The 13,467-nt window shown below is 47.4% G+C and overlaps 1 protein-coding gene across 2 annotated transcripts in view; it reads left to right on the forward strand.

The window, feature by feature from the left end:
• Positions 1-325: 325 nt before the first annotated feature.
• The window catches only part of LOC108574701, a 31,509-nt gene continuing 18,367 nt past the window's right edge, over positions 326-13,467 (forward strand). For both annotated transcript variants that reach the window (XR_001891423.1, XM_017937326.1), the window contains exons 1-2: positions 326-1,077; positions 2,374-4,431. Coding sequence is in view for 1 of the 2 variants with exons in the window: in XM_017937326.1 (XP_017792815.1) it covers positions 2,845-4,431 (1,587 nt within the window). In the remaining variant the exon portion in view is untranslated. The remainder of the gene's footprint in view (positions 1,078-2,373; positions 4,432-13,467) is intronic.

Raw genomic sequence — 13,467 nt, forward strand, 5'->3', positions numbered from 1 at the left:
GAAACATTCATATGTCCGTGACAGCATTATTGCTTATGCGATGAATCAATCAGTATTATCTTTCTGCGCACTTCTCGTCTGTTTTGTTCGAATTTACGTGTCCACGAGGAGACAAGAGGAAAAAAAAGATTCCGCGTTTAGAAGGCGCACGGATTCGAAAGACGTGCCACGACAGTGCCGTGTCTTTGCATTCGATTCATTAGCAGAACGGTGGTGGTGGGGGTAAGCGGGGAACGTCGGGTATCGCCGATAGACGGCGTGCGGCGGAGCAGTTCATTTCTGTAATGGCCGCTGTCTGGCGTTGTCGGTGAATCGGTCTCTTTTGCATTTTCGCGAACAAGAGAATTGCACACCGTAATCGTTGAGGAGAATTCGGTGCGGGGCAGTCCACATAAGACGAGAGGTGCGGTGTTCGCTGGTGCATGGTGTATTGTGGTGCGATAACGGCGACTCCGCGACGGACGGTCTGTCGAGAAAATTCAAATCGGATGTGCGCTGGTGTCCCACTGTTTACTCACTCTGTCCACCGCATACAGTGTTAGGCAGATGAAAAAGATCGTGCTATGTAACAGGAATAATCGCGAATATACGATATGATATCGACTAACGACGAACGACGCCGTATCGTAGCTAAGTCGCTCGGTTCTATCGAGCGTAGTAGCTTCGTCCTCGGACAGTAAACAAAAGTGACAGCGTGTGTGGATACCGTTCGGTCATGCCTCCCGTCTCGTCGGTGACTGTCGACAGTATTTGACGTGTTGTTCTTCTCGAGTCCCCGAATTCCCTCACGTGGTTCAAGGTCTTCTAAAATCATCCTAACGCCACGCTGCCAACCAGACCCAGCGAGTTTCACGCCACTTTCGCGATCGAATGGATCTCGAGCGTGTTGTTTCTCACTGACAGCAACATTGACCGCGCTTTTCCCGGTTATCGGTCGCGTTCTCGTGTCTTCTTCAAGGACTTTCGTTCCCGGATTTTTCGACACGAAGGACAAGCAACATCTTCACGAAGCTTCGGAAAGAAAAGAAAAGAAAAAAACATACACCTAAATCGGATACATCGTTTCCATTACTGCAGGTACGTCGATTCTTCTTTTTTCATTCTTCGCTATCGGTGGTGCGTCGAATTCTAACATCTACTCTTGTCGTGTTTTCCTTCGGTCTAATGGACCGATGTAATAACCGACCTATAGAGCTATAGACCGAGAATAAGCAGTTTGCATGCTATACTAGTAAACGACTCTCGGTTGTTTTTCTGTAATCGTGTGCCAAGGGTACAGGAATTCTTTACCTCGATGCAATCACGCGTATCTTTTATCGTGTTTTTGTACCATTGTCGCTGATTAAAAACCACTCGCTGTTTCTATGCGAAATTAATCTGCTTCCTATGTGTATCGTTTTATCGACGTCGCGGTAAATGTTACAACAATAAGGTGTTGCTCGTGGGCTATTCAGGCCAGTCGATAACGCGTTACGTTTTCAAAACTGGGACAAGATATACCGAACGTTGTGTGTGCCGACGAAAACACATTTGTTTTTTTTTTTTCTTTCTTTCTCGCCCCGTGAAAAACGTTTGTGCGCGTCGGCCCGCAGCGCCAATTAGACATAGAGCAGAGAGCCCGGCCACTGGTAATTGTGCCGTGCAGTTTATTGTAAATTGCATTTCTCGCGTGTGTAAACGATCATCCGCCACGAAGTTGCGTAGTCAGAAGGAAGAAGTAGCGCTGCTTTGTAAATCAAATCACCGCGTGATGTATCACCGAATGTATAAGTTCAGCCAATCAGCACATATGTATCCGCGTTATTTAACAAATCTGTCCGCATTCCCGAGAACTTGGCATGTTCCAGCCAAGTTGCACGTTTAGCGCCAAAAAACCAAAAACATCGAACCTCTTATTTGTTCTATCGTCGGAAGACTATTCGATATAAAACACAGTGTGGAACGTCATCGATCGGCGAGTGAAGTAACCTCTCGGAGAAAAAAAAAAAAAAGGAACGTGCCGCAGTGATTGAATACGGAAGCGTGTGTACGCGTATACACGTTCTCTGTTGGAGGTTTGAGTTAGGTCAGTGCGGTGCATCGTTGACGCACCGGGGGGGTTTAATCCGATAGTCCCGCGCTCTTTATCGCGTCCTACGCGTACTAAGTATAATAAGGTTTTTTTGCAATTGAAACTAGCCGTGGCTTCCGTGTACGAGCCACGTTCGATTGAAACGTGATCTATGGTTTCGCTGGCATAACGGAGATTTAATCCATCGGCTTAGAATATACGTGCAACTTTTTAATTGCAAGCAAGAGATACGCGAGACAGAATAATTTTTTCTCTCTCTTCTGTTTCAATTTTGCTCATTGACCAGTGTCCACGGGACACAGATTTCTTCCAGGAAAGCCAAAGTCTCCTCCCGTGTTTCGAGGGCGCTCGAAGAGGAGAGAGATGTGCCAAGTTTCGTCGTTGCGGACGTTCCATGTGCTTCTCGAGTTCATCGACGCCGACCGCTTGCCGCACTGCGTCCTCTGCTAGGACCATGTCCTAATCCCGACGTTTTATTCCGCGGAGCGTGATACCATTGCCAAACAGAACAGGATATAGGATCTATATATACGTATACAGTCAGTGTGACGAAGTTAAATGTGATCCACGAGATGCCGGGCCACCGCGTCAAGGACGTGCCTCGTCTTCTCGCGAGTCTTCCTGATCGAGCATACACGACCTCGTTCGTTGGTTGAGCAACGAACGAGAGAGAAAGAGAGACAAGACTGATCCACCGTGTGATGCAGCGTACAGAGGCGACGAACTTCCGTCCCGACACAAGCTGCTCGATATTCTCGCAATAACGGCGAAAAATGTTCGGCAAAGTTCCACCGTCGAACACACCAGGACCACCAGCGAGCCTCGGTGGCTCGTCCAAGTCCTGTATCAGGCCCACTGGGACCGCCTGTTTGCCGTGTTTCTCCGTCGACGAGTCCTCAACTATGCTCACCGAGGAGAAGTCCAAGCCTTGGAGACAAAAGGACACCTGCGTCTCTGTGGTGTCAGAGGCACCTTCTACGGGGATAGACGAGAAGCAGAAACCATGGAGATCGAAGGAGAATTGTAACTGTTCTTCTGTGATCTCCGAACCACCTTGTATCGCGGACGACAAGTCGAAGGCGAAGAGAGCGAAGGAAGGATCGTGTAGTACGAACGAGTACACTACGGAGGAGAAGTCTAAATCGTGGAGGATGAAGGAGAACTGTAACGTGTGCGTGGTCTCCGAGCTGTCTTCCCTCGTCGAGGACAAATCGAAAGTGAGGAGAAGCAAAGATACCGCCGAGCAGGTAACGGAGGATAAATCGAAGATTTGGAGAGTCTCGAAGGACTCGTGTACCAGTAGCGGTAGTAGTTGTACGCCTAATTTTTCACAGTCATCCGCCGCGTTCGTCTGTTCGAAGAACTGCTGCACGAAATACGCGGCGAAGGAAGCGTGTTGCAGCCACGGAAGGGGTCACACGGGTCTAGGATCAAAAACGAGCAACGTTTCAACCAGTTCAGCCACCCATAAATGCTCGTCGAACTCTAACTGTTCAAGCTTCGGGAAATGTTCGAGCAGCATGTCAGCTGGCGCGACGAAATCTCAACGGGTACTTTGTTCCGCTAGTCTGAGCAGCTTGAACGTCGACCCCAGCTCGAGGGAGCCGTCGAAGCTCGCGAAAAAGCATCCTGGATTGAGTCGAGAGTTTCTCGCGGGTAAAGAGCAGCATTTACCCGCAGGAGGAAGGTGCTCTGTGTCGCGTGAGACGCATAGAAGCATCGCGCAGGCGGGCAAATCTTCCACGAGGTCTTCCGACGCAGTGTCGAACGGGAAGAGTCGACCCGTTTCAGAGTCGAGCGACGAGCTCGCAGACTCGATGGATTTTTCCACGATTTCTGTCATCCAGTCGACTGGTGAATCCTGTCAGAAATCGTCTACCAAGCCTTCCTCTTCTTCTTCTTCTTCTTCCTCTTCTTCTTCGTACAGTCAAGAGGACAAAGATACCGTGGATTCGGTGGTGGTTTCTGTACCATCTTCGTCGAGTAGCTGCGAACGAAATTGCAGAGGAGACTTCGCCACATCCACACCGTCCAAGGACTGGATGAAAAATACTGGCGACGCGTTGCAGCAGAGTTGCATTTCCTGTCTGCCGCAAGATCTTCCAACAGAGCTACAGTTGTCTTCGCCTAGGAGTTATAGAGAACGGGAAAAGTGCCGTGATCCATGGCGACCCACCGAAATGGAAAGCAATATCTGCAACCTGAATGTGTGTCCTGGTGATACGTATCAGGATACCGGTACGAAAAGGAGGACAGGTGCTTCCTGCCAGGCGTTGAGGCATGCTGTTGCGTCGTTGAACCGATTGGATGACTTTTACATGGAGAAGATCGGGGCCGGATTTTTCTCGGAGGTCTTCAAGGTAGGACCCGACGAATTTTATGCATGCTTTTAACGATTCGACTTAAACGTAAAGAGACGATAATCGATGCCAGTGAACCCGACATGTTACGCAAGGTTCATCACGCGTTTAAAAATGTTCAATCGCAGCTAGCATCTAAACAAACACACTCGACGAATCGTAAGAAGGGAAAAGAATCGCAGATGAGCCTTTCCACGCGTTTCGTAATGAAACTGTTACCGTCTTCGCGTTATATTTCATTCGAAACGATGTTCTTGGCTCGTTTCTTGCAGCGGAATTTCCAATTAGGATACGAACAAGTACCTCTGCATAGTGAGCAGGAAAGTTTTCTCTTTGATATAACACTCTTTTCTTCGTTCTTTGCATATTTTTCAAGTTTCTCTCTCTCTCTCTCTCTCTCTCTCTCTCTTTCTCTTTCTCTATTAATACATTATGTATCGTGCATATTAGTCGTTCGCCTGGTTCACGGCACGTTATCTCGCGGGAGATTAGCATCTACGAAAGATTAGATACGACTGCGTGAACCGATCCCAAAGGCTCGTGTGTGCTCGCATCGCGAGTTCTCGTACAATTAATTCTGCCCGCAATCACGTGATTACTCGTTGGTAACGAGCGATCAGATGTTTCTTTTTCCACGAGCCGTGGGCGAATTTCATTTCCCTCGGTTTCGTTTGTAAACAATTCCTCCCGATTTTCGAGCCAGCGATCAGCGTGTCTTCACCCTCGAAAGCGCCGCGATATACACCGTCTTCGAACCGTGCCGGCTACGTATACCTGCGAATTAATCCCGCTAGAAAGTGGAGTATCGGTGATAAATTCGGCGGCGCCTGGTGTCTAACGTTTCGTTCACCTCGATTCCTTCTTTTTTCTCGTAAATTATCTTCTTACATTTTTGCGTTTCTTTTCTCCTTCTTTTCTCCTTCTTTTGGACAGTCCCATAGAAAGTGTCGACGAGACCGTAGAAAGGTAAATTAATAACACGGTATCGTAAACGGTCGGATAAATTGTCATTGGGATAACGGTACCTACTTGGAGAAAATGGCAATTAACCGTATAGAAAGCTTTCCGTATACGGTACAGCCAATAATCAATGCTGAAGGCAATTTAACTAAGTACCGGGTCGCGTTTTTTTCGCATGCTTTATTCGTCGATCGAGGGTAGTCGAACGATCGAATTTCGTTTCGTCCAAGTGATCGTTTATAGTTTCTCTCGTAATCGTGTGCGCGTTCTCGAGGACAATTTCGTGTCGGTTCAACCGGACGATTCTCGTTGTTTGCGTTTTATCTGACGGCGGGATGAAGACGTTGCGACGTAACGATACGTGGAAACGTGACATTCCAAATATTTACGTAAATCACGGTACTTCCTTCTTCCGAAGCTTCGTTAGCCGTGATTCGTGAAAAATCATCTGGTCGGATCTACGTTGGTCAGGGCTGGCTGCACGTCGTCGACTTTTTACGCACCTAGAGCATCTAACACGAGCGGTTTCATAGCTATTGTGTAAAGTAGATGACGAGCATAACAGTCTGGGTTGCTTTCGTGACAGATTATTTATTCCGTGTACGGAACTTCTTTTACGCCCGGCCAAACGTTATACATCGTTTAAACAGCCTAACGGGGCATCCGTGGAATGACGCGCGAATCTTTTCTCGTCCCCGCTCTTCGATATTCCTCTCTCGTCTACCTTGCTCTGTTCCATTATGATACCTGCCTAAAGCACACGAGTTACGCAACTTGGAAAATTCATGGAAAAATCGTGCGCGTATTTCGAACGGCGAGAGAGCTTCCCTAGAGAGAGAGAGAGAAAGACTCCTCTAAACACGGTGATAGAAACGTACGAATGTGGAAGTAGGTTTCTGCACACGGGTGTACTTTTGCAGAGTACGATGTGTCCTGGAAGGATGCTATAAGTCACAATTTCCTTCTACACTGCAACCGCTTCCTCTGTTGCGCGTTCTTCTTTCACCTCCACACATTCTCTCTCTCTCTCTATCCAGAGCTCTGTTAACCGGTGCTTCTCTTATCCGTGCATCTGGCACCGTAGAGCCGCTTCGCCTCTGCTTCTCTCGCGGTCCCATTTTCCACGCGACCGAGGAACGCACTTCTAAATGTATCGTCGGTGGAAAAAAATTGAGCGAGGTCGTGAAACGATAGTCACACGTCAAAGATACGAGTACGTATATTTTTAACCCTTTCCGCCGCGTCGGTACGCTTGAGACAAAAAGTGCTCGTTTCGTAGTGGACGAGACAGCCGTTGTTCAACGTTGACGTAGAAATAAAGATACGTACGATTGAGAACCAAGTGTTTTGAACGTGTCTGGTGCATTCTGGCGGTGCTTGATTCCCTGTCGACAGCGATATTTCATTTTTCAAGTGTGAAAATGAACGAATAACGCCAGGTTCCGTTCGATATCATCGCGTTTATATGTCTACCACGTTTGTATACCGGGTGTCCAAATTGTTTTGGACCAAACTTTGCCGTAGGTCGTTTGAAGCTTCGTTGAAGAGTTATAGCAAAAATAGGGAGGGAATGGTAACGAGCTTGCGGTTGCTGCGATACGAGACAAGAATGGCACTGGCAAAAGTTACATTCGACACCTTCAACGGCCTCAGATCGTAAATACATCTTGCATAAACAGACTAGATGATCTATTCCTATTTTCTATCATAACCGCACATCTCTTCCTATTTCGTATCACTGTTATAACTGTTCAACAAACCTTCCAACGACCTACGTTTATATAACATTTTTTTCTTAGCTCCACCCATAGAACATGCCGACAGAGTTTTACGGAGCGCACACATACGCCCTTTCTGTCGAAAGGGTTAACAGTTTGATTAAAAAGAAAAAAGAAAGAAACCTAGGCAGAAAATACGTTAACGTGTCCATTGATTTACGACCTCCTCGTCTCTCTTCCACCGGAATACACCGGATCGCGGAGGCGGAAAGTCGGTACAGTTCCGGTGTTAACCGCAGACCTGCAATTTGACATAGTTTATCAACGACTCGGCGAGGATCGCATCGATGTCAGTGGAAGCTATCGAACCACCGAGCCGAGCCCCCAAGAACCTTGACGAGAATCGTCGTTCCTCCTCGGTTAGACGCGATATATTATACATATATTGTATTCATATAGGTCAACCGGAAATTGAGTATGGCACCGCGGAGTGACGAGGCGATTCCTCCGTTGGACGTATCGCGAGCAGTGTTCCGTTTAAAAATAAATCCACCGTGTTCTCTCCGGCTTTTCCTCTCCTTCCGAGATTTCTAACCGTAGGTCAAAGTTTTCTCGACTCTCGTACAGTTTTGGTCGAGCTCCAACCTTTCGTCCTGATCCACCGCTACTCTTTTTCGTAATAACGAAGCGAGTTGGCGCGAAGCTTGGATAACAACAGGTAGCACCGGTTGATAAATCGTGCGAACGATCGTTTTGGTACGATCCCGCGAAAGTGTGTCGACGTACGATTCGAAATTTATCAGGTCGTCAGACTTGTTCTCTCGGTGGATCAACGCGAGCCAGCAGCGTTCGAGGTCGCGTCCTTGGAGGAGCAATCGTTACGCGAGAATCCCGCGGTACGAGGAATCAATTTGCGGGAAAGTTCGCAGCTAGGTGAAAGTTCCACGAAAGTCGATCGAAGAAATTGCAAAAATTCGGAGAGACTTTGATCCGAGGGAGATGGTCACCGGCGAAGTAAAGGGGGATCGATTCGGTTTGTTCCACGGAGGTCACGAATTCTTGGCACGCGATCACGTTAGCCTAGGCCAGCAACGTTTTGCCAAACTTACCACCTAGCTTTTATCTGAGAATTCGCTGTTTCACGCGATCCTATCTCGCGCTCGGCGAGAAAGAGAGAGACTGTCGTCGCGTCGTTAGCGAGATCAACTGCGCATACAGACAATGTTGCATTCTCAGTCGGCGGGGCTCGCGACTTGTATTTCAGGCGAGGAGGAATCTTATCGATCGGCGTAATCGTCGGTGACAGTGAACGTTGTATAGGAACTGGTTTCGAATCGAGCGATCATTGTACCGCTGGGCTCTTTAGAGCCACCTGGACGAGGCCAGCTTTTAGCTCCATCGAATCGGCGGAACCCGTGTTTGTCCCCTGTGTGTGACAAAAGAAGAAGGGCTGCAGCTCGAGGCAGCTGAATCTGCCTCGTGTGCACGATTGCGCAAACCATAATATTTGGAGTAACGTCAAACGTTGACGCGCTCCTTGGCTGTCGTAATTATATTAAAAACGTCTAGAACAATCCGCGGTGAGCGTGTACACGAAGCGAGATTCACGCGACGGTGTGGATATTGGTGCGCTTTCTCGAGTGAGACGTCACTCGAGAGGACTAATGATTCGAAATCCTCTCGGAGACAGGTTGAAGGATGTTTTCTTCTCGAGGTTTGGAAAAAAGGCTCGAAACATTTCAGGTATGCTAACTGGACGAATAATGGGGATAATAGGAGGCAATTGTAACGCGAAACTCGGACTCTTGGCTTTTCGCGAATTAATCATAATTACGCTCTACCTCGTGTGTATACGGACAGTGATGCTACTTCGTCGCGACACATTTTCCTCCTCGATCTCTCTGTCTCGAGAAGAATACCGACTGCGTTCTTCCTCTCGTTTTTTTCTGTCATCGTTTCTGTTCCAAGAGAAAAAGTAAACAGGCTAGCGTAGTTATAATTAAAAGGGACAGGTGGAACGCGTTCGTGTTAGCCTGAGAAATGTCCGCTCGCGAGATTTCTCTCGGTAATTTCGGCTTTCTCGATCGAAATCCTGCGGTGACTCTCAGAAATTGAACGACGAAACTGAGGCTACCGTGGCCAAAGAAAAAGGAAAAGAGCCGCGAAAGCGGCGGAGCCGGGCAGCGAAATGAAAAGATGGGCCGGATCTATTTTTGCGTCCTGTTCAACTTCGATCTTTGTTTCTCTCGCGCGACGAATCTGTGAAATTTTCAGGCTAAACCGTCCGGCCACGAAATTGCCGATTGTCCGTGGCGGTGTCTATAAATCAGAACGAAAGACAACCGGTTCTCGAGTTTTTACTCATTTTTAATCGGTATGCTAAACAGACCGAAATTTCTGCCCTGAGAAGCAAATCTGGGGAACAGGTTGAGAATTGCGAGGAATTCTCGCGACAATTTTTATGTAACGAGTTCCCAGGCGAAGCGTCGTCGAAGTGTCACTCGTCTGGAGATAAACGACGTCTCGAGGCTGTTAACAAATGTGTGGCAAGATTCCTCGGAAGCGGTTCACAACGGAGTTGATTGCAAAACACGTTGTTGTACGTTGACGATCCTCGGTTTGAGAAACACCTCGCCTCGCTCTATCGTTTACCTTAATGATTTAGCAAAAGTTGGCGTGCAATTAAAAGCTGTTACGAAGGCCGGCAGTCTACCAGGTGAATTCGTGCTTCGTTGTTGTTTCGTCTAGTCGTTAACTCGGGTTAACGTTGAATTAAACTCGTCCAAGTGAATCCCTGAATAAAGGAAGAGAACACACGCGAGAAGTATGCGTTATCGCGGTTCCGTCTCTGTTTCTAACCATGGACGATTGCGCTTTGTTGTTTCGAGTAACGGGTTAAGCGCCGTATGAAAACCTTGGAATAAAATCGACTTTATCTACCTTCGCTATCTCCACGACCGTATGAATGCTTTATAAGTTTTTATCGCTGTTATTGCACCAAGTAAAAAGTCGTACGATCCACGACCATGAAAACGACCTCGTCGAGTAGTAGTTGAAATGCATTCCTGGTGCCAGAAGACTCGCTGATATCTAGAGAAATTTACGATTCCTTTTGGTACATGCGTCTCTCTCGCGTCGAGAGCCGGGTATAGTCGATGGAAGCGATATGTAGCGAGGTCGTGAAATCAGTCAGGCGTCCAAGTACACGTAATCTAGAGAGATAAGAAGCTCGAGCCTGGCTCAGGGTCGTCTTGGAATTGCTTCTTCCATTGCAGTGTACTTAAAACATTTATCTGCGCTTGTTTCAATCGTTCACAGCTGCAGGATAATTTTTACCGATACGAGAATTACTATCGAGCAGAAAAGACGACGGAGAGACGTAATGCTATGTAATATCAGGCGTAGAAATGAATTATTTCCGACTTTTGGGCACGATTGAAATTTATTTTTGAGAAACTCGGTGGGTCTGAATCAGTTATGTGAATCCAGCCGGAAAGAATTCATTTCTGTACATGTGTAATACTTAATAAAAATTGTCGGCAGAAATATTTTGAATGTCAATTGAGAAACGACAGGCAGCCTTGATTACGGCTACGTCAGTCGGTGTCACTGCTGAGTGATTTAATTTCGCGACCTCGTCACATCGCTTCCATCGACTGTACCTTAAAATTCGACGAGGCATCTCGCAGCGTTTTCGTAACGTTACATTGTGCAAAATTCATCGCGCTCATGCATGAGCAAAGCGTGTTCTCTCTTTCTCTCTCTTCTAGCCCCCCGACACTTTCCTTATTTCTAATTCCGTCGACGTGAAGGAAATGAAATTGGCCGCTTGCGCTCTCCTTGCAACAAACCATTTGAATTTTACGCAATGCCTCGCTAATTATACGATCACCTTCCCTGGAATTCTTTTTCCTCCAAGGAGTAACGCGAACCTTCCTGTTTCCCGAGAACACGCGTTATCGATCTCCTCGATCGCGCATCTCAATTATCCGGTATACACATTTTCTCTCTCGTTGGTTTTCCTTCCTTGGATCGGAATTAGTAATGTAAATACGGCGGCGAAGACCTCGCGTGGAAAATGTTCTGCGCGCGAATTCAGTCACGAGCCACTGGAGTTTGGAACGAGCCGCGAAATTAGGACGTGTCGAGCCAGAAGAATATTTTTCTCCAATATCGCATTTCCAGATGTAAATCACGACGTCCTTGGGTCACGTCGAATGGAATGTAGTTATTATTGTCGCGGTGATTCCTACGTTTATGCCCGATGGACATGGCGAGCCGGTGAAAATGCGGTAAATTATCAGGTAATGGCAACTCGTGATTACCGACGTGATGCACGGAAACCGGACAGGTATCGAAAATAAGGTCGTTTCACGATTGCCCTTTCGTAAACGCGCTCACGCCGATTTCCCTCGCCGCTGCAGCCGTTGCGGCGTTTTCTTTTTTGCACGCAACTTTGCTCCCCTTTTCTCTTTCGTTTAAGCGTTTCGCCCGATCCCTCCGAAAGAAAGAAAATTTCATTTCAAGGAGAAAACAGACGCAAACCGACCATCGAACGGGAATTCATTCGATCGTTAATAAAAAGCGTGTAATTTGCCCGTTGGGTTTTTTCTCTTTTCGGAGAGAAACGATTACCGGATTCCGTTGGAAAGACTGTTCGGGTCAATTATCCTGCCGAATCGCAAAGTCTGAGCGGTTCGTTCTGGATATGGCGAGACGTTATTCGACCCGAAATGTGCGTGAAACGCGGAGAATCCGCCGATTGCCACGGAGAAAGTTCGCGCAGCTGGCGGTTTATCTACGCGCTTTGACATCGACTGATGAGTCGCGAACGACTCTAGTTGCCGGTAAATTCGACGTGGTACCTTTGGGGCCGGTTTCAGTTTGCTCACTTTGCTCGGAGCCAAAGCCAACAGCCATTCTCCACGCTGTCTTCGATAACTGTTTCCATTTACTCGCGGTTCAATCTCAATTACTCGAGAATTTCCATCCTTTAATACGCTCGAACGTGTTGGTACGAATACCGGACGGTCGATCAACCTCTGCGTTCAAATGCACCGTGTTAGAAAAAAAAGAAAAAATTCATCGGAAATCAATGCAATACGGTTACACACGCGAGCTAATTCGTTCGTAGGCGTTCCAATCAATCTCGTTCCGGCGTCGTACTTATCGCTCTAGAAGCATTAATGAAGCCCCGGTGGCGGTAACATCGAAACGATTCGAATCGGTCTACGAAGAGGGGGGAAAGAAACGCGTGAATTGCTTGAAATTAATTCAAGAGCAAGTTTGTAAAGCATCGCGTACTCTGGCCCCTGGCTCGTCGTAATTAACAACGCGTACGACGTTACGCTAATCGATCTTAATGACGCGGCTTACGGTATTAATACGCCGCCCTGATATATTGTACTTAATAGCCGCATAACTCGCGCGCCAATTAAGCAAAACCTCGAGTCCGTGTGTCAAAGTATCCGATAGCGACAGTCGCGGGTCAAAGGGGGGCGAGTTTTGTTCGCTTCTAAAAATATGTTGCTATATTACCAACGCGACAACGGGGAATCGCGTGTGACCGATGAACGAAAATAGTCTCTCTTTTTTACGTGCTCTCCGAGCGATACGTTTAATTGCATTTCAGGGAACTCGGACGTTAATTACATGGTTCGTTTGTAAAACGGAGAGTTATCAAACGCGGTTGTACGGTGGTGGTAAATAGGTAAAGAGATTGCGAGGCAAGTGGCTAATTTAACATATGATTATTTCGCTGCACACGGCGTCGGGTAGCTGGCGGCCATTTTGGATATTACGCTTAGGGAGAAAGAATTCGTCCACGACCTGGATAGGTTAATTGGTTAAAGCAGTCGTCCGGCAAGCCAGAAAGATCCGGCTTCGAGTGTCCCGGTCCAGCTTAATTCGAACCGTTTCTCTTTTACCCTGTGCCCAAGCGACGTCAATTAATCTCCCTAATTCCTTTAATCGAATAATTTCGCACATCTGTTCTCAACCCAATTGCATAACGTGTAATCATCGGCGAATAGTAGTGGACGGGGTAACGCGTATATTAGAAAAGGAGGAAGAAAGGTGTAAAAACACGGTTCCAGGTGTGCTGTCGAGGAGAGAAACAGGTAACGAGTAAAACGGTACCGCTAACGATCGATAGAAGAGGTGATCTAAAGAGGCTGTTGGAGAGGTCGAAGGTGTCGCGTGCTCGCGCGAGAGACCTTCGTAAGGCCGTGTGCAGGCGAACGATCTGTCGGAAGTGTTTCGCCTCTTTCTCTCTCTCTCTCTCTCTCTCTCTCTCTCTCTCTCTAACAGATAGTCTCTCTCTCTCTGACGACGACGACGACGACGACGACGACGACGA

The sequence above is a fragment of the Habropoda laboriosa genome, unplaced genomic scaffold (assembly GCF_001263275.1).
Source record: "Habropoda laboriosa isolate 0110345459 unplaced genomic scaffold, ASM126327v1 scaffold203, whole genome shotgun sequence".
In the NCBI taxonomy this organism is placed as follows: Eukaryota; Metazoa; Arthropoda; class Insecta; order Hymenoptera; family Apidae; genus Habropoda; species Habropoda laboriosa.